Raw genomic sequence first — 21,735 nt, forward strand, 5'->3', positions numbered from 1 at the left:
ATTAATGAAGCAGAGAGTGAGTTATTTAAAGTCCCTCTGTCAGGGACTTTTGCTTGATGATGGATTTGGTGCACCCTCCCCCACCCCCCTTAAACAGAACCCCCTGTGTCCTCCTGATTTGACCTGTAATAATGTTTTTGACAAACACAATCTAATATACACCAACATTTATTTCAGTCTGTTTCATAAGTGCTTTAAAGGTCAGTTTTCTCCGAAAAAGGGCACCAGGGTGGTCGTCCCCTCGTGTGTGTGTGTGTGTGTGTGTGTGTGTGTGTGTGTGTGTGTGTGTACACTGACAGTTAACACTTGAATGTGTGTGATTGTGAAACGCAATATTCTGCCCAATGACAGTTACATTTCTTGTGTCCTTAATGAACTGCCATACAGGAGCAGACAGCTGAGATTTTGTGTCTTAAGGTGTGTGTGTGTGTGTGTGTGTGTGTGTGTGTGTGTGTATGTGTGTGTGTGTGTGTGTGTGTGTGTATTCGTGTAACATTGTGGGCGTCTCTGTCTGTAGCGCAGCCTCCTCTCAGGCCACTCCCGGGAAGCGCGCTGCTGTTCCGCACACAGACAGACGGACGGACGGAGTGAGTTCTTCTTCTTCTTCTTCTTCTTCTTCGCCGCTCCTCCTCGACTGCTGCGCTCTCCTGCCGCGCGAGCCTTTTCTCGTCCTATCTCCATCATCTCGTGCACGCGTGTCAACCCCTGTCCTGTCCAGACTTGGGGGCGGGGGGGTCGAGGTGGAGGAATGTAGCACCGGATTCACCGCGCCGAGCAGCATGTAGCACCTGGAGCAGCGCGCACACCGCACTCCCTTCCTGCGCTCCCCCCTCCTCCTCCTCCTCTTCTCCCTCCTGGACCCGGAGCGCCCGTCTCCTCGCGGGGAATCAACGCCTGCACCAGGAATCTTTGTGGATTTTATTGCGGGGGGTGGGTGGGGGGGATTTATTTAATTTAAAGGAGGTTTCCGTGAGTGTTCATCCCCGCCGCTCTGCACCTCTCGGTCGATGGTCGTTGAGGAAGCTTCCATCTTGAGTCCCGTGAATACCGAAAGAACCATGGCGAGCGACTCCCCTGCGCGGAGTCTGGACGAGATAGACCTGTCTGCACTCCGGGTAAATGTCTCCCTCTGTGCACGTGTATGTTCTGTCTGTGTCTTTATGTGCGCGTGCGGCCGTTGAGCACCTGTCCTCCACCCCTCCTCCTCCTCCCCCCCCCCCCCGTCTTGCCTTCCTCTTTACCGAGCAAGGATGCGTCTCTCTGCGCCTTCCTCTGCTTCTACAGCCGCCCGCTCGGTGGTGTGTGCGTGTGTACGTGCGCGTGCATGCAAATCAGCCTTCAATTGTGTGTGTGTGTGTGTGTGTGTGTGAGTGTGTGTGTGTGTGTGTGTGTGTTGGCTGTTGAGCTCGTGAACGTTGGTTTCTGTTTGAGGAAACCAGGTCTGATGTATCAGAGTGAGATCATGTGTCCTCCTGTTGTTGTTGTTGTTTGTTGTTTGTTGTTGATGTTTTTTTCTTAACAATTGGGACGTGATGTAATGAGGCCCTGAGCTGCTGCTGCTGCTGCTGCGCGCGTGCACTCACCCCTCGTGCGCGTGAGTCAGGCGGCATAATAGAGGCCGCTCTGTCTGTACTATGTGGGGCAGATGTTAAGCTGCCTGCTCACTGACAGATTCACAGCACACACACACACACACACACACACACACACACACACACACTCAAAGATACACACACAGATACAGATGCACGCACACACTGGCACGCGCTCACCCTCTCTATCTAACACACACACACACACACACACACACACACACACACACACACACACACACACACACACACACACGTGAATAAAAACGGTGATAACCGCAACAGGAGCGAGTTCCGCCATTTCGTGATGTTGTGGCGACAGCAGCATCGCATGCAGCAGCAGCAGCAGCCGTCGCTGTTTGTGTGTCTGGGCGCGTGCAAGTGCTGTACAAAGCCGCGCGAGGATGGAAGATGTGCAGAAGGAGATAGTGCAGGAATGTGTGTGTGTGTGTGTGTGTGTGTGTGTGTGTGTGTGATTGACTGAGAGGCAGTGATGACCAATTCAGAGAAGTATAAACTTGCAAATTAAGGTGCTCAACATAAGATGAAGTGTGTGTGTGTGTGTGTGTGTGCGCGCGTGCGTGTGTGTGTGTGTGTGTGTGCGTGTGTGTGTGTGTGTTATTTTGTTTTCTCCTGCTGCTTACACAACTTAGTCTTACCTGCAAAGCAACAGTCAAGTCTGGACATGATGGAGCGGGTGGGACTGCATGACTGTGCGTGTGTTTTACAGAAGCACACACACACACACACACCCACACACACACACACACACTGACATACAGACTGGGGGGGGGGGCAGATAAAAACAGACTCGATGTGCATATTCTTGTACAAAAACGAGAATCCTTGCTCTCTCCCTCTGTGGCATGACGAGGAGAAATTAGGTCACCCAGGACGGATCAGAGGGAGCTGGGGGGAAACATTTCAGCGTGACGTAAAGCCTGTCGCAAGCACACACACACACACACACACACACACTTCCTGTTTCTTCAGCACCTCACGTCCCAAATGATCTCCTCTGATCATCTCCTCATGCATTTTGTGCCATCTTCCCCTCCTCAGTTTACCTCCAAACCGACTCCGACTCCTCTCAATGTGTCCCATCAGGCCGGAAGTCTCCGTCCTGCACATCACACACACTGAGGTTAAATTGCAGCATTACCAGCTGTTCGAGAGTCACACACAGCTTCACACAGGGCATGTCCTTGGTATCCTTTGTTACCCAGCATCCTTTTCTGTTATCATGACAAAAATACAAAGCGTTAGGAGGGGGGAAGGTTGTGCTTTTTAAATGATCTCCTTAAGGGAAAAATATTTTTGTGTCCATCCTGTGCCTTTATTTCCAGTTTTCAGTTTGGTCAAAGCTTCACTCCTCATATTGCTATCTAAATGTGTGACATCATTATTGAAAGGATCCTAACAGAGACAGAACCTTTTTGTAGAAGTGCATGATGCTTTAAAAAAAAAAACAGAAACAGGCGTTACAATACTCTCTTCAAGTTATTTTACCTTAGCAGATCACAGTAGCTGCTGGTCTACAGCTGCCTCAATCAGTTGGGTCTTTTTCAAGATATTTCACGGTACACAAATACTGAAAGGTACAGAGCGATTAACGGGACATCGGCGGAGAGAATATTTTGAAATAAGTTTGTGGTGCGCAGCAGAAAAAACACTATGAGCAGGAGAAGGTGTTGAGTGTGCACAAGAAATGTCTGGTGCTTGCGAGTATTGCACGTGCATGTTCTGGTTGGTCTGTTGTTGGTCTACAGCCTCAACCATCTGTCAATTAGTTTTCATATCTTGAAAAGGACCAACTGATTGAGGCAGAAGTAGACTATTGTGCTGCATGATTAAATTACTGGTTTTGTCAATGAAGTCAGGTGGATTTTAAAGGAGGGAAAAAAGTAAGAAAATGATCTTACTTGAACAAAAAGATTCATCTCTGAAGGGATATTTTATGGAATTTATTCAGACACTTAAAAATAACAGGCTGAGTATGACAGTTGCAGAAAAAAAAAACTTTCATCGGACAAACTTTGAGCAGCAGCAGCCGCAGCATTGTCGGCATCTTCAGGGCTTTTGAAGTAATGTCCAAAATAAACATTCTTGTCCGGTAGAAAGAGGTAAATATTAATCAAAAATGTCAATATTGCCTCCCTCCAGGGTTGTCAAAATACCAGATTTTTTTTTTTTTTATCTTTGATACGATACTAGTAAAAGTCAACTATATTGATCCCTTTTTACCGACCTATGTGATAGCTCTGCAACAAAAATGTAAGTCCTCACAAAGTTGGGTTGTTTCTTGTTGTCATTGCAAGAAACTGCAAGTATACGCCTGCACACTTTCTAAATTACACACTAGTTGGCAATGTTCTGGTTCCTCTCGTTCACAACTGTCTTACCAAAATAGGTATGTAAAGTGGGCGGCTGTGGCTCAGTTGGTAGAGTCGGTTATCACTCAACCAGAAGACGGTCAATCCCCAGCTCCTGCACCAACATGTCCGATGTGTCCCTGGGCAAGATACTTAAACCTGAATTGCTCTCACTGCTTCATCTGCGGCATATGAATGTGAACGAATGGGATTAGTTACTTCTGATGGTTACTTTACATAGCAACCTCTGCCGTCAGTGTGTGATTGGCTGTGAATGGGTGTAAAAGTACTCTGAGTAGTCAGAAGACTACAAAAAGCGCTATATAAGCTCAAGTCCACTGAAGTAATAGAAGAACAAACAGGCCTACCTTATGTTATTGAATATCATTGAGGGGCTATTTTAATGTGCATAACCTTTATCCACAACATAATGTGGGTTTCACATTTCCTGTCACTATCCGGTTTGGTTCCAAAATGAACATCTCCCGTCGTAAATGAAACCCCCTGCGAAATAATGCAGCCCTGTCATCAAGAAGCTCATCGACGAAAGAACGTGCCATGTTTAACAAAAAAACAGTGTTTTATAGGCTATAGTATGCCTCACAGTCACTATCAAAACAACATTCAACATATTTTGTTCAGACAAATGGGGAATTTCCACTAACAGATGTGATACAGACTGAATGAAGGAACGAGGAAATAAAACTGCGTCTCTGGCTCTGTAAGAAGGAGGAGAGAAACTCGGGTTCATTGAGGAAAACCTGCTCTTGACCAGGTGTTTGTGCTAAATAATTATTTAGTGTTTAAAAACTGCACAGAACACCTAATTTTCTTGATGCAAATAAGACAAGTGTATGAGATATATGTGTTTAGATAGTGTTTTGTAGTGTCAGACTCCCTCATGTGAAGGACGGATGTTTCATGGGAAATTTCATTCCTGTGGTCACACCGTCTCATATTAATGCTCTTCGGTACAAACTTGTGTATCAGTGTGCTTCATGTCTCATTAGCCTCCTAGCAGCTAACAATCGGCAGGTGGACCTCAGTTAAATGAGCTCCCTGTATGCTCCTTTCTTTTTTGGCTGGTGTTGTTTTATTAATGCAGTACATTGGTGAGGGCAGTAACAGGCACGTACAGGTGTGTGTGTGTGTGTGTCTGTGTGTGTATGTTAGCGTGTGTGTGTGCGTGTGTGTGTGTGTGTGTGTGTGTGTGTGTGTGTGTGTGTGTGCAGGGGTGTGATGAGCTTCTGTTTGACCTTGAATGAAAATGAAGGCTGCTTTTTAAGCTAATCCCCCTCTGGAGGCTCTGCTGTAATGGTCCATAACGGCCTCCTGTGGTCTACTGTATGCACACACACACACACACACACACACACACACACACACACACACACACACACACACACACACACACACACACACACACACACACACACACACACACACACACACACACACACACACTGCTTAAAGATCAAGATCTGTGTTTTGGGAGTTTTATTGAATTTTAATCACTCAGGAGATCAGATTATCTCCTGTGTGTGTGTGTGTGTGTGTGTGTGTGTGTGTGTGTGTGTTTTACCTGTACATATTGTGAGGATGTTTCCTCTGTCATTGTCAGTGTTCACTCTGTGTTTCTCTGTTTTTTTGAATTTTTTCCGACGTTGAAACTCGATCCACATGAGCATGCAAATGAAGAGTGGGACATGACACTCTGTTATATCAGAGAGATAACTTCAGGTGTAATTGAAGGTGTAAACTCAAGGTGTAATTGAAAAGTTGGTGAGTATTATTAAGTGAGAATTATTTTTAGAGATGCTCCGATTGGGAAAATATTTGAAAAAACAACTAAGCACATTGCTGATTGTGATACTGGGGTTAGTTTCATGCCACCATTTTCTCTCATGTTTGACGATGAAAACTACTCAGTTTGTTCTACAGGTGACTTCATCTGCCCAACAAAAACCTTGTCTCTGAATCATTAGTCAGGCGCACAAGATGTCGGCGTTCAATTGATTTGTCACAACAAATTAACAGCGGCTGACATCGGTTGATGCCACATTATTTGCCAGTGTTGAACCGATGCATCGGTGCGTCCCTAAAGAAAAATAAGCAAAATTCTTGCAAAAACATTTTTGTTTGATGATGAACTTCCACAGATGATATGCTGCGTTGATAACCGTTGTCTTGAAATTGTTATAATAACTCCACCTCTGGGCGGCTGTGGCTCAGTTGTCGCCTTTCGAGCGGAAGGTCAAGGGTTCAATCCCCCGAATGTCCGATGTGTCCTTGGGCAAGACACTTAACTCTGCTCCTGCTGCTTCAGTGGCGGTGTATGAATGGATTAGTGTTGTACTTACTCTCTGATGTACGTCGCTTTGGATACAAGCGTCTGCTAAGTGAATTGTAACATTGCAACCTCAGTTAATGTGAGCCACTTTGTTCTGACAATCACCATATCACACCCGGTGTCGCCCCCTGGTGTCGCCCCCTGGTGTCTCCCCCTGGCAAAGCAGCTGTGAGTGACAGGTTTCGTCAGTCATGAGATGAACACCCTCTATGCAGATGAGATGCTCCGTCTGTTGGCATTTCAAAGAAATCCTGAGACAGTGTTTTTCAGGTGTGTTTCAAGTAGAACAACACCATCTTGTACTTGGGTCCATATGCTAACTGTAGGGGAGGAATCATTCATTTCAAGTAAACACTGAATCCGAGATTGCACCGAGGGAAAAAGAACCAATGAAAGAAGAGTTAACGGGAAAGTAGCTGCAGAGGAGTTTCTGTAAGAATGAAACGGGAGAACGGCTGTGAGCTCTGAGGTTACCTCCTGAAGGAATAATAACAGAGTGATGATACAGAGAGGCTTTTAGCAGGGTAATGCCACAGGTATGCAGAGCTCTCTCAGCCTTTCTGTGTGTGTGTTTGCACGTGTGCTCGTGTGTGAAGGTTAAATTCCTCAAAAAATTCCTCGTCCATCTTGTGCCGACCCTGGTCAGTTTTGATCTCCTGACTCACTTTGTCTTTTTATCTTTTCTCCTCCTTTTCTCTCTCTCTCTCTCTCTCTCTCTCTCTCTCTCACAGGACCCGGCTGGTATCTTTGAGCTGGTTGAGCTGGTTGGAAATGGCACCTATGGGCAGGTCTACAAGGTGAGTCTTCATACTGTTCCTCCTTCGCTGCCAAGTGTGTGAGGCTTCGTCTTGTGAGGAAGATATGCAGAAAAACAAGCTACTTTTATGATCAGCCTTTGTTTCATTAGAAGAATCTGAAACCACACCCAGGTGTAATTAACTGACAGTGCTTGGCAACACGTTAAAGAACGATGAGGTGACATGGGCACATCAAACATTATGGCTCCTATAATGTGTTTCGACTTGTGTTGTGTGCTGAGAGTGTCTGTGTGTTAGAAGATGTTTGGAAAAGGAGTCACTTCCTCCTCCGACTGCTTCATGAACTCAAAGAAACGACACGGTTTAATTTCTGACCAAAAACTGAAGTTACTGATTCTCTTCTTTGTTCGGCAGCGGAAGGCGCCCACACAGACAGCAACAACACAGCAGAGAGAGCAGAGAGCCTGTGTGTGTGTGTGTGTGTGTGTGTGTGTGTGTGTGTGTGTGTGTGTGTGTGTGTGTGTGTGTGTGTGTGTGTGTGTGTGTGTGTGTGTGTGTGTGTGTGTGTGTGTTCTCCACTTTGAAACCTATTAACGCACTCACACATGTCCTCTGATACACAAAGACACACTCACTCTGTGTGCTGATGTTCTGTATTAATCTGCTGTTCGAACACGGCGACGCCTCCTCCACTGGAGTGATTGATGGAACAAAAATCGCTCAAACTGCATGATGGGAAAATGAAGACCTAACAGTCAGAACTTCACATAATACAAAAATGTGAAAGAAATGTCACCTCATTTGAGTAACACTCTTTTATTCTGCATTAGCGTCAAATAACAGCACTTTAAACCTCTGTGATTGTTTCACTGTGGATTTCAGTGTCAAGGAATTGAAATGACTCACAAATGACAAACTGCTGATTGTGCGTTTTGAAGTAATAAACATAAAAAGAAAATGAAGTATTTTCTTTATAGAAAACTAAAATATATTCCTTCATAAGAATCCTGTTGATTTGACATCCACCTTACACATTTTACACAGTTTTACAACACAAAGATGAATCTCAGTTTTAAAATGATAAAAATAATACAGTTGTTTTTACTGTTTATTTTCTTCTTAATTTAATATTGTCTTTCTGACCAGTCTGATAACCAAATGTCCCCCATTTTCTCTCAGCTGACGGTTTCGTTCTGCTTTATTTCACACGTAAACTGAAGAAACTTACAGGGAACGAAAGTTGATAATTTGGTATTAATTAAAGAAAAACTGTGACAACAGTCAGGGTTATATCACTTAATCAATTTGCAGGATGTCCTGCGCTCCCGCTCATATCTTAAGCTTTGAAAAGTATTCCGATTCCTTTTTTTCATCAAACATGATCGACTTGATCGATGAGGTGTTTGTTGCATAAAATATTAAAATAGAAGTAGAATAAAAAGGTAAAAGGCTATAAAACAGCAGTACTCCTATCGACCGGGGTCATTAATAGAAAGAGATAAGAATCTTAAGTCAAATGAAATATATAATAGAGAACACAAAATTGTACAAAAGGTGCAATGGAGGAGCTGTACAGTTGTGCAGGTGTGTGCATCAGTCCCTCAGTCCAGTTTGTTTGAGTAGTACGAGTACTCAACAGAGTACACTTCCTTGACCCTGGCACAGTTGGAGGAGGTTGAAACACAGACAACATGATTGCAACCTTACTGACTCAGTGGCTTATTTTGAGTCACTTTACGGCCCTCTAACACTCCTGGATTTCTCAATTATGCACGGCAGCAAAGGACGTATGTATGTTTTTGGTCCCACTTGTCGTAGTTTTACCTCGTATTTCAGATGTGTACAGACGAAGAGGGATGAGGCCGTCTGAACCGGCTGAGAGTTTTTGATGGATTTGATTTATCAGCGTTTACAAAGTGGAGTTTAATCAATGTGTTTTATTGACTGAGGCTCCTGCAGCCTGCGAGTTTTGCCTTTGAACGACTCTCTTGTTTAGTCCCACTGTACTGGTGTCAGTGTTAATCAGAAGGACATTTTAATTTACTCTCTGGGTTTAATGAGGTTTCTAATGCAGCAACAACTGATGATGATACAATTAAAGATTCAAAAGACAAGTTGGCTCCTTTTTTGTGCAGGAGAATTCACACATGGTAACCATGAAAGTTCACGTTCATGTGTGAAGAAAGTCTGACATGTTTTCTGCATTTGTCTTAAACTTTCTGGAAGCCTTCATGTCCACATCCTTGTGAAGCATAGATCTAATTTTAAAGCCCTCCAGTATACTCCTTCTTCTTCTTCTTCTTCTTCTTTGTGTCTTCACGCTCGTCACTGAAGGAAGACTTTTATTCTCAAAGAGATTGAAACATGACACACACTGAAATATTGGATTGAGCTAACAATGCAAACTGATATGAGTCAGTGTGTCTCTGACTCTCTGCTGTTGTGATGTCACAGCCTTTTGTTTGCAGGCTGACAATCTTTTTCATAGCTGTAGCTGTAACTTTCAGATGTCACATCAGATTAACCGCTCAATTTTTGAGGCGACGTTTTTAGAGGAACAATTTCTTGAACGACATTTGGAAAATGATGCCAAACATGCACGATTCTCAGTGTTTCAGCAGCCAAATGCTGGCCTCTGCTTTTCACTTCAGGTAATTGTCGGAGATTGTTTTAGTTTTAAAAATACAACTCTGCACTGACAAAATGTGGGATAAAAACATTGACTTTAAAAAGTCTCCCTTTTATCTTATTTTATTCTTTTGCTTTAAGGGGCCTCTGTATCCCTGATGACATGATATATATATATATATATATATATATATATATATATATAACAGTCTTTGGCACAGCACAAGGCAACACATGCTTAACAAAGTCAGTATTTCACATTTTGATGGTCTCACAATGAGGGAGGAAGTTCTCTGTCTCCTTTTACTGACTGTGAATTTGTTATCACGTCTGTTTTATTCACGTCTTTGTTTGTAGTTCATATGATGATGAAATAGATAAAAACTTAAACTATAACTACAAGAGAAGGTTACACTTTTTGTCAAACAATCCTGGGAATGCTTTGATTTTATCTTTGATCCGGATTGTTGGCTGTATTTAAGTCTTAATAGCCGATAGACAAAACAATTGTGAAATGCATAAACTGTGAGATGTGCTGAAATGCCTTTATGTGTCAGGGCTTGTGTTCAGGTGAAGAATGTGAGGCTTGTCTGAACGCAGGACCTGAGGAGTGTTTTTACGCCTCAAGGTGCTTCTAAAGGCTACTGTGCCTTTTTTCTATCTCCTCCTCACCTCCTCCCTCCGTTACCCCTCTGCCTGTATCTCCCCCTCCCTTTTTATTATAAATGTGTGTTTGTGTTGGGTGGTTTAATACAGCTTCCTCTCTCCATAATCTCTCACTGACACACACACTCCAGGGTCTGCGTGTCACCTCTGGGAGATTGTTTGGCCGGCCGTCGGCGTTGGAGGAAGAGCGATATGAAAACAAAGAGACAGTCTGCGGCAGTATCTCTTCCTCTCATCTGTGCCGTTATCAGCATTGTCTTTTATTGCTTCATCGTGGAACGATCGCTGCCATTTGTCCCGCGGTCACAGCAAGCACTTCACACGGCTTAACCCCAGGTCTGAGAGCAGGTTTACTCAGTTAAATAGAGAAGAACTTTACTGACTAAATCTGCCCCCAAAAAAAAATCTAAACATTACGTGGGCTGATGTGGAAGCAAAGTTATCTGGATTACTCTGTAAGCTCTGGAAACAGCTCAGTCAGAGACCTGAAACAGTATCACATGTGGCATGTTTTAATCCTGTCAAAAAGGCTGCTACTCAGGGATAAATTTAGCCCACAGCTTGAAAGTTTAACCTTTTTCAACTTAAAATTTCCATTTAAAAACAAAACACTGAAATATCTAAAGGCAGACTCTATAATGCATTTCTAATGACATTCTGTAACAATAGAATATTGCCTCAGTAGACACATAGGATTTTCAATGTCAGTAACAATTAGTTGATACTGATACCTGTTTTCATACCACAACAACAAAAATAGAAGTCCTAGGCACCCAATATTGGGTCATTTCTTGTTTTTGATCACCAAAGAAATGCAGGCAACTTCTGCAATTGCGTAACTGTGTTGGCAACATTTCCGTACTGAAATGTTTTTTTTTAAATAAATATTTTCTTTGCGAGGAGGACTCTGCACCTTTGTCCTAAAGCAGAAGCTGCACCTGTTGAATAAATGTTTAAAAAAATAAATAAATACATTTGTGCTAGCCCCCAAAGTGTCCCAGTTTTTGTAGATTTTAACACCCAGTCTCCTGACAGTCATGAGGTATAACTCTTTTATTCACAACATATACACTTTTGCAGCCTCCACGTTGGGCTTTATTGTTATTTTGCCTCGTTTATGACATCATAGTTGGTGCTATTTATTTAGATAGAACTGACTTATGTTTATGTTCCCATAACTGAAATGACAGCTTTGTGCAGAGTGAGGAAGAACGCCGTTTGTTATTAAATGATACCTGATAAGTGTTGAACAAGATTACATCAAGCCTCAGATTGAAAATATCATTCTCAATATCCTCCAACTTCTCCTCCTCCTTGCTGTCATTAGAGAGAGACAAAAGAGAGAGATGGAGACTATGGGTTGGTACAAAATGTTTATATGGCAATAAATAGTCATCCTGACTCGTGTGACACAATGATTAATTCCCTGACGCTAATTTTCAAAAATTAATTTGTAAAAATATGGCGTTCTAGACACTTTTCTCTGCCAATTTCACTCTTTTTGGCACGACTTTGTGATTCCTCCCAGCTGCGCTTATGACATGCATGGGAGTAACGGGAACATAGGGTTAATTTGCCAAAGAAGTTGACAGTGGTATTAAAAAAAGGAGAAGAAGAAGAAGGTCATGTCAGAAAGCCGATTAAAGAAGAAAGAGATGAGGTGACTTCCAACAAATTGTTGTGAAATAATACATTAATCCTGGTCTTTAACTTTTTAGAGCAAGTTTATATTATTCAATATAAAGGCTACGTGTTCACAGAATCACTGAAACCCGGCAGGTAACATATCATATTGTATGGTGTCATATTGCTGTGTTTCAATTCTTCCTATTGGCTATCGTATAGTGCCGTATCATTTAATTTTGTGTCATGTATCATATCATTTTTGTTGTTTGATATTGTGTATTGTATCGTATCATATTGTGTAGTCTCATTTTGTATTGCAATGGAATGGTGTGGTATAGTTTGGAATGGTGTGGTGGGTTACCCTGTGATAGTTCCCCCTCTAATGGAGACAGTAAAATAGAAAAGATGAAAGACATAAAGATGTGAAAAGAGACTTTCCGCAATCTGAGGTGGTTTCGGACTCCAAGATTCATTCAGTGTCTGATGCAACACTGAGAAACCAAGATCTCTGTTAGTGTGTGTGTGTGTGTGTGGGGGTGTGTGTGTGTGTGTGTGTGTGTATGTGTGTGTGAATCCGAGCAGCTCTCATGTCTGAGTGACCCAGAGTGTGAAACATCGTGGCCTCCCTGCACACACACACAGACTGTCATCACTTTGCCTCTTCCAACCCCCCATTCGTTTCCCTCGCTAAAAAACCTGCCAGCCCTGTTGCTAGGTTACCATGAGGAGATGGTGTGTGTGTGTGTGTGTGTGTGTGTGTGTGTGTGTGTGTGTGTGTGTGTGTGTGTGTGTGTGTGTGTGTGTGTGTGTAATGAGGTGGTGGGCTGGTGGCAGTGAGGTGGATGCATTTCTACTTTCTGGCTCAAGCAGCTGTGATTGTGTCTGTAGTTGGGAGGAGGATAACTCAGAATCGATGCCTTGTTTTCCCAATCTATGGGTCGGGACCCTCCAGGGGGTCACAAGGTTTATCTGAGTGGATCCAAGAGGAGAAAGATGATAATTAATCTTCGCTCCTTTCATGTAATAAGTCTTTTTCTGTTTTAGATATCTAAACATCCTTCAAACAAAGTAATCTGTGTAACTGAAGACCTTTGATGTTTTCTACAACACCAAGTTCTGTTTGGCTGCTGTGCTTGTTTTTGACATATGTTTGGCTATGAAAAAGGGAAAATACTTTGAAAGCAGCTTTAGCACCTTGTTAAGGAGCACATGAGCTGTGGCGGGGCCGGTTACAGTCTGTTAACCAACTCAGAAATGTGTCCGATAGCTTTTTTATACATGCAGACAACTCCTGAAAATGTCCCAAAATTTCAGAGTGAGCTACATGTGTGAACACAAACAGACAAAAAATTCACCCTGACTTTATTCCTACATCTGAAGATTAACGTGGCATCGATATGAAAGCAAAGACTGTCACAGCTGGATGCTGTTGTCCACTGTGTTCTTTGTACGCCATGTCCTGCCTCCTGAGACTCCTGTGATGTGTGAAAGAGCAATTCAGGAAGATTTCAAGGGCAGGCTGTTCTGACATTTTCAGGAGGGCATGTGTGAAAAGGGCTTTAGTCTCATCAAATATGGCCTTTCAATAACGATACTTTGACTCTGTACATTCATATTGAGTTAAGCGCCTCAAAAATTGCTTAACCAGTCTCCTTTGGTGGCAGATTTCCCCTGTGAGATATAGTTTTTTATAAGCGCCTTTCTAACATTTCCAGATGACTTTTTTCTTACTGTTTGGAGTCAAATCAGGTTTATTTGAACTGTTTACTTGAACCAGATAAAAGATTTTAGAACTGAGCTCAAGTAAGCTGCAGCGCTCGCAGTCTCAAGTTTTTGTTTAAAGGTAGAGTCAGTAGCATTTTCTTTAAGAATAAAATATTAGCCTTATGCAAAATGAATGCTGCTCATACCAGTGTGGTGGTGACTGTGCCTGCAGAGACCCTCTGCCTGTGTTTCTGATGTTTCTGGTGTTTCATCCAGAGGAGGGGCACAGTTTGAATATTGAGTTTACAAGCTGCAACGAACAATGCAACTGACTCCACCGTTAAGAACGTCTTAAAGGCTCTGATTGTTTATGTAAAATGGCTTCATTCAGTGCTTGTATGGTTTGTATATTCTGATTTTTTGGAAGAGGAGGAAATCTCTCCTTTAGCTTAACCGGCTTCTTTTAAAAAAGAAACCTTGTAAAAGATGATGGTTGAAGGGTTGAAGGGTAACTTTAAGACACTGTGAAGTTTATAGCCTGCTATGCTGTGTCTGATGCGTTGCTCTGTGTTCAATTGACACAAAAGATGTGATTAAATACAGTCCAAATCTTTACCATTTGACTCTCAGGGGGAGGTTATCACAGTAAAATATTTAATGTAACAATAAAATACCTGAAAATCATCATTTGTACTTGTTCTCTTCGTCTTTCAGGGTCGACATGTCAAAACCGGCCAGCTCGCTGCTATTAAGGTCATGGACGTCACCGGAGTAAGTGACCCTCACACAGACAGACAAAGTGTCTTGTTGAATCTGTATATGCACAGACACACATATCAGCATTGAACATATACGCCCAGGTTTGAAAGCCGCAATTTGTCCTTTGTAAACTCTGCGGGAGGGTTTTCTCTGGGACCACATGCTGTATATCCTAATCCATGGATTTTGGTATTTATTGTGCTGTCTCTGTGTGTGTGTGTGATTTTTTTGTGTTTTTAGGATGAAGAGGAGGAGATTAAAGCAGAGATCAACATGTTGAAGAAGTACAGCCACCACAGAAACATTGCAACATATTATGGAGCGTTTATCAAGAAGAATCCTCCGGGAATGGACGACCAGCTCTGGGTACATTTATCTGTTACTTAAAGAGCAACAAAACACACCTTTGAGCCTTAATGCACCCTTTATTCACATAATTAAGAAAACACCTCAGATACACTCTTTGTCAACCCAACTGAAGTTTGTTGTAATTTTTATTTGGGGTAGCTACCAGAGGAGATTCACATAAAAGCCAGAAAAAAAGTATTGTGTAATAAAGACAAAAAAAAATTATATTTTCAAAAATGTATTCAATTACAAAAGATGAACAACCACAACCTTCCACAGAAGACTAACAAAGTGTATATATCTGTATGTCGATTTAATTAATAGATTTCACGTGACGTCACATACTAATGAAACTGCCCAACTGGCGTGCATTAAAGGCTTGTTACCTCTGTACAGTGTGGAGAAGTTATCAGTCTCAGTTGCCAGCTATGTGTTTTCACCAGTTTTAATTCTTTAAATCAAAATACAGTAGTTTTCCAAGGGGTTGCACTAACCCACAAGACAAAACTCATAGATGAGGGGATGCATATTAATGCTGTTTGACGCTCCGCTGTCCCTGTGGTGGGACAAAAGAACAAACTTCTACTGATCCTGACATTAATTCTTGCGTTAACTTTTTAACTAACATTACTCAAAAATCAAAAATGTGTAAAGATGTGTCCAGCAGCAGTGTGAGGGGAAGGACTCTTCTCTAGATATCAGTAAATATCACTGAATTGAACTTTTTTTTTAACCTGAGTTTATGCTTTGCAACATGAATGTGAAGGCCTTAATGTCTTGCATTTAAAGGTAAAGCATTTTTTTTTAATTGTGTTGCTGCTTTCAAGTTCTAATTCTAAAATAAAGTTCTCAAAAAGATGTATGATAACCTGTGCAGTAATGTTACTCTTCTTTGTGTGTGTTTACGTACAGCTGGTGATGGAGTTTTGCGGGGCCGGCTCTGTGACAGATCTGATCAAAAACACCAAAGGGAACTCTCTGAAGGAGGAGTGGATCGCTTACATCTGCAGAGAGATCCTCCGGGTGAGAACAAGAATCCAAATGAGCATCGCAAGTAGACATGTGTCTGCATGAAAACATCTGAAAATCTCTGTCAGTGTTTAGTCAGCAGGTGCCTTTCTTCACATGTCTTTGCAGCAAATTAAGTCACCAGCAAAATATTTCATGGTCTGAACCATGGTATCATGGCTTCACTTTTGAACAACAGAAGGAGAAAGAGATACTTAGTCAAATACAGTCAATGGTCCCTACTTCATGATGGAATCCGAGAAGCTTAACAATCAGCAATTAACAATATTTTTAATGATTTTCTGACCTTTAACTCAAGGGGAGAGTGGACTTAATCTGTCAAAGCTTCTAAGTGTAAATAAAATCAAAGCATACATTCACGTCAGATAGCCTCTACTATAGTTGGAACATGTCTACCACAGTGTCTACTACCCTACTGTCATAGTAAAGACTCTATGATGATCCTGTCTCTCTGTCTCCAGGGTCTGACCCATCTCCACCAGCACAAGGTTATCCACAGAGATATCAAAGGCCAGAACGTGCTGCTGACAGAGAATGCAGAGGTTAAACTGGGTGAGACTGCACACACACACACACACACACACACACACACACACACACACACACACACACACACACACACACACACACACACACACACACACACACACACACACACACACACACACAGCCACTTGCACACACACATTTTGTCATCTTAAGCAGTATTTGCTGGTGCTTACCAAACTTTAGCAGCTAAAATAATATTAAGCTTTTAAAAATCACATCATTTAACAAATATAAAAGTTTAATGATATATCAATGTGTTATTATTTGGCTTAGCTTAAATTGTGTGGGTTTGTGTGTGTGCGCAGTGGACTTTGGTGTGAGCGCTCAGCTGGACCGTACAGTTGGACGGAGGAATACATTCATTGGGACGCCGTACTGGATGGCCCCAGAGGTCATCGCCTGTGACGAGAATCCTGACGCTACATATGACTTCAAGGTACACCTGATGTCTGTGATCATCTGTTGTGAGTGTTTGTGAATGTGATGCTACATCACTGGCTTCATGAGCACATGTTGTACAGTTTTGTTATATATGTTATATATGTTGTTGTCCTGATTATAGACCGGACACTTTGCACTTTATTTGTATTAAATATCTGCTGCTTGGAAACAACTTTTAACATTTTTTAAGTGCAAAGAATAAGTACCAGAGAATTATATATATTATTATATTTATAAATATCATCTACATATATATATATAGATTACATTTTTGTGAAAATGAATCGACTTGAATGTGAAGCATGTCCTACAGATTAAAATAATGAACTTAAATAGGTTTAAAGAGCATAGCAATACAGAGAAGATGTGGATCGTAGAAGGACAGTAAGCCACATTTGGTCATTTGTTTTAATGTAAATTACACAACTATTGAGAAAGGCAGGTTCAACCAACTGTTGGCCTGAGGGTCTGTGTCACCTGACTGTTTTTGCCGTCACTTCAACTTTAAAGTACACTTTACCTGCACTCATTACTGATAGGTTGAGAAAGTGGTCCTTCACCATGTTCACTTTCCTTAGTGTCCATCAAGCCTGTTTTAGGTTCCTCTGTTTGCTTAATATTTTCTTTTATTTAAGGATATTTTTCAAATAAAACAGGAAACTTTGGAAAGGAATCTTGTCCGGGCGTTGACAGCAGCTTTAGACCGTTGCCCTAAAAAAAAATCATCGTCAAATCATGGCTACTGGCTTTCGCCTTTGTTCATGTAACTGTAACATGTTTATGATTTAAGACACCATGCAAAGAGATCTACACATGCACTTCTGAACTGAAGATGGATAATATCAGAGGGTTGTTTTAAAGAGTGAAAACAATAAATACTTTTTTTTTAAATCTCCAATGTTTAATTTCTCATCAGGCAGGGTTGAAATGTTTCTACCAGGGAATAAGTCACACCTACTGACCTTTATCATCCCTGAAAAGGTTCAATGATCAGTTCTTTTTATTTTCAATCCTTTAATCCCCGATCATCTCCACTGAACTGCACAAACACAGGCTGGTTTAAAACCTCCTCACAGAAAGGACAGACTCTGCAGTGAGACTGGAGCCGTCGTCTCTGTATGAAGGATGTGCAGTAATGGGGACAGGACGGCTCCCTGTGGTGAGCCTGTGGAGGATGAACATGGCTCTGCTATGACACCATTAACTCCCACCCTCTGGGGCTTAAATAAACCCTCAGATCCTCTCGCAATAAAAACATCAACTTGACACTGCCGTCTGATGGCTGAAATATGCAGATAGAGTCAAATAAAGAGATTATAAAATGTTTGCATGAGGCCAGAGATCCACCACTAGGGGTGTTTCTAGAGATTCATTTTAAAGTCGATGAAACAGATATTTAAATTCAGACTAGTCTATTAGTCTTAAAGGTTAAAAAAAAACACTCAGAAAGCCGTTTTTATCTGGTTGTACCTTTTCATGACTTTTAAAAACAAAGTAGTCATCGGCGACAAGGTTCAACATGTCTATTAAGTATTTTTTTTAATTGTTTAACTGCTGCCATGCCGACGTGTGCTTCCGCATGCTGCATAAACAATCTGTGTTTACATTTTCACGGCAAAGATTCATGGTGAAGAAAGAATATAAGCAAAGAAATGAGAGATATCCCTTTTCCACAGGGGGTGCTATAATGTATGTAAACTGAAAGTACTTAAAGAAGCTTTAACACGGCCTAAAAACACACTGCCTATTTAAGTCATGACTAATTGTGCATGTCTACAACAGCAGACGATTTGTAGTTTTTGTGTCTGTATTTTTATGACTCAACAAGAACACTGATCAGTAGACTGAATTATTAATAAGTGAAGTCTGTTAAGTTTCATTTTCTCTCTTTTTCTGTGCGCAGAGTGATTTGTGGTCGCTCGGTATCACAGCCATCGAGATGGCAGAGGGAGCACCACGTAAGTGTGAAACCTCAGACTCATGACATTTTTTAGGAACGGATACAGAGAACAGTTTGTCTCGTAGTTAAACGTCTAAATCTGTCTCTGTTTTTTCCTTTTTCTTCTTTCATTCCTGTCCTTTTTCTTTTTCATGTTTGTTTTCTCAATGTCTTGTCTTCTTTTCCTCCCCTCCTCTTGTATTGTCTCTTCTTCCCATCAATCTCATTTTGATTTCTTTCTTTTCCTTCCTCTCTTTTGTCTTTTTGCATCCTTTCCTCTTATGCCCTTTCCTTTCTTTCCTTCCTTTCCTCCCTCTTCCACCCTCCTCTCCTTGTTTCTCCCCTTTTCTTTCTCTCCTCCTCAGCTCTATGTGACATGCATCCAATGAGAGCGCTCTTCCTCATCCCCAGAAATCCCGCCCCCAGACTCAAGTCAAAGAAGTGGTGAGTCACACAAACACACATTACAACAAACACAAACACACACACAATAACACACACACACACACACACACGCACTGCACATGTTCTGTGGTTATTATCCTCTGTCAGCTTCACACTGAGCCTCCTCTGACTCTGAGACACATTCAGCAGAATTCTGTCTTCAAAATAAATCTCACACTTGTTATGAGTAAAAGTGCATCTACAGGGATTAATAATAATCTGCTTTACATGGAAAAACAGATGTGTATGATTTTTAAAGTACTGCAGCCAAAATATTGTTTAAATCTTAAAAACGATGTTGAAAATGTGAGAGACCCCACACGACAACACATACTGACAGATTGAACAGTCTAGTTCTTATAGTGTGTGGTGTGTGCAACAAGATGACTGACTCAGCACACCACACACTAACAGATTCATTCACCAACAACCAGATTCTCGACTGTCAAAACTCGTAATCTTGTGCGTTGAAGACGAAAGAAGTACCGCCGACAACAAGCAGGAAGAATCGGTAGTTGTTTTTGGACTCCTGTCTTTCTATTAACACAAATTGGTTCTCCATTTCTGACGTCCATCTAACTTTATGCTGAGTGTTAGTTGTGGTCCCCATGTATGCATTTGCTGTGCTTCCTGTTTCAGTCAGCTTGCCTCCTGATTGGTTATTGTTTGCTCGACTGTCCTCCGTGTTCTCGCCACACATCAGGAGTTCTGATTGTAAATATTGAACATATTTATGATTTCAAACCGAGCTCTTAACACACCTCACACCACAGGAACATCTGGCATGCTAATCTTTGAAACCATCAGATGAACTGACCTTTGCGGACTTGGGTCAGAACCGGGGGGGATCAGGCCCCAAATTAGCCCGATTATCTTGTAGTGTGTAGCTCGCTTTAAACTAAAGCATTTTATTAGCTTTGATGTTTTTAAAACCAGGCAAGTGTTCTAAATTGTATTTAGTTGTTTGTTTCTTTATAATACTTTTATTCTGCTGTCTTGGCCATGTCAAGTTTTGCAAATAAAGCGAACCCTATTGCAGACTAAAAAAAAAAACAGAATTATTCAACAAAAGACAAAAACACAAACAAAAGGGTACTGAACAGAGTCGAGGGAATCCAAATCCACATTGAGTGCTGTCAAAAACCTCTGAGGGTGGAGTGAGAGTGGGTCGTTAAACCGTCCAACCGTGAGTCTGCACCGATGCTGCCTTACTGAACAGGTGTACTACCTTTTATTGATCATCATGGAACATAATGATCTGGATCCAGTTAATGATTATCTTGGCTAGGAATGGTATTTGTGTTTATTTATTATCTACTGCTACTTTAGCTTCTTCTGCTGCCGCTATATACATTTGTGTTGTTGTGTTTCCAGGTCGAAGAAGTTCCAGTCGTTCATAGACAGCTGTCTGGTGAAGAGTCACAGTCAGAGGCCGAGCACCGAGCAGCTCCTCAAACACCCGTTCATCAGAGACCTCCCCAACGAGCGGCAGGTCCGCATCCAGCTGAAGGACCACATCGACCGCACCAAGAAGAGGAGGGGGGAGAGGGGTGAGGCTGCTCCCCCGCTGAATCACCTCACACCTGCATCAGCATGTGTGAATGCAGCTAACCTGAAGTCTGTGTTTTTCTTCCAGATGAGACAGAATACGAGTACAGCGGCAGTGAGGAGGAGGATGAAGAGAGGGACATTGGAGAGCCCAGGTATCACTAATACTGCCATTTGAATTCAGCTGCCTCAGTGCGACCTATTAGCAGTTAATTAGGCTGCTACTTCCACTTCTCCTGCTAATACTATTACGACCAAGGCTTGACTGTATAGAAAGATGGACAATATGTCTTCACCTCCTCCTGTTTTACAAAAGTGAAGCCAAATTCCCCATCACCGGTAATGAAATCATTTGCATTAGGATTGATATGCTGTAGGGATCTTCTTTTGAAACCATGGCATTGATGTCCACGTATAATGCAGTAGGGGGAGCTCTTAATATTTTGGCTTCAGTTTCGAGAGCTCCAGTGTCAACCATATTTTTTATATAGTTTAAGGTTAGTGGTGCTACTGCTGCTACTGTGTCTCCTCTAGCTTTTATCACATTTCTGATTTACTGGTTTTACAGCCACTCCTACCTCTGCTGATAGTTTGAAATTGTCATGATTTGTTCTTGTTTAGTTCAATCATCAACATCCCCGGAGAGTCTACTCTGAGGCGGGACTTCCTGCGGCTCCAGCTGGCCAATAAGGAGCGGTCGGAGCTGATCCGTCGTCAGCAGCTGGAGCAGCAGCAGAACGAGGAACACAAGCGCCAACTGCTGGCTGAAAGACAGAAACGCATTGAGGAGCAGAAAGAGCAGAGGCGACGGCTGGAGGAGGTAGTTTTTATTCTTTGATTTGTCGACAAGTTGCATTAGATGAAAAATACAGCGCAATGTAGGCATTGGAGTGCTGATGTCACACTTACCAGAATAATCGCCTCTGTTAGTGTTGCAAGTGAACAGCTGAAAAGGCAAAGAAAGGGATCGATTTTTCTTAAC

At 42.0% G+C, this 21,735-nt stretch overlaps 1 protein-coding gene across 15 annotated transcripts in view; it reads left to right on the forward strand.

Moving 5' to 3' along the window:
• The first annotated feature begins 284 nt into the window (after positions 1-284).
• Positions 285-21,735, forward strand: part of tnikb (TRAF2 and NCK interacting kinase b) — a 51,843-nt gene continuing 30,392 nt past the window's right edge. For 2 of the 15 annotated variants that reach the window (XM_065948634.1, XM_065948635.1), the window contains exons 1-12: positions 302-1,115; positions 7,046-7,111; positions 14,411-14,467; positions 14,696-14,821; positions 15,716-15,826; positions 16,294-16,384; positions 16,687-16,817; positions 18,726-18,780; positions 19,127-19,205; positions 20,580-20,755; positions 20,842-20,908; positions 21,375-21,573. In XM_065948634.1, coding sequence (XP_065804706.1) covers positions 1,008-1,115; positions 7,046-7,111; positions 14,411-14,467; positions 14,696-14,821; positions 15,716-15,826; positions 16,294-16,384; positions 16,687-16,817; positions 18,726-18,780; positions 19,127-19,205; positions 20,580-20,755; positions 20,842-20,908; positions 21,375-21,573 — 1,266 coding nt within the window. In that variant the 5' untranslated portion in view covers positions 302-1,007. Of the gene's footprint in view, positions 1,116-7,045; positions 7,112-14,410; positions 14,468-14,695; positions 14,822-15,715; positions 15,827-16,293; positions 16,385-16,686; positions 16,818-18,725; positions 18,781-19,126; positions 19,206-20,579; positions 20,756-20,841; positions 20,909-21,374; positions 21,574-21,735 lie in introns of all 15 variants that reach the window. The other 13 variants (XM_065948627.1, XM_065948628.1, XM_065948630.1 and 10 more) reach the window with 13 other exon arrangements.

This window comes from Labrus bergylta, chromosome 20, assembly GCF_963930695.1.
Source record: "Labrus bergylta chromosome 20, fLabBer1.1, whole genome shotgun sequence".
NCBI lineage: Eukaryota > Metazoa > Chordata > Actinopteri > Labriformes > Labridae > Labrus > Labrus bergylta.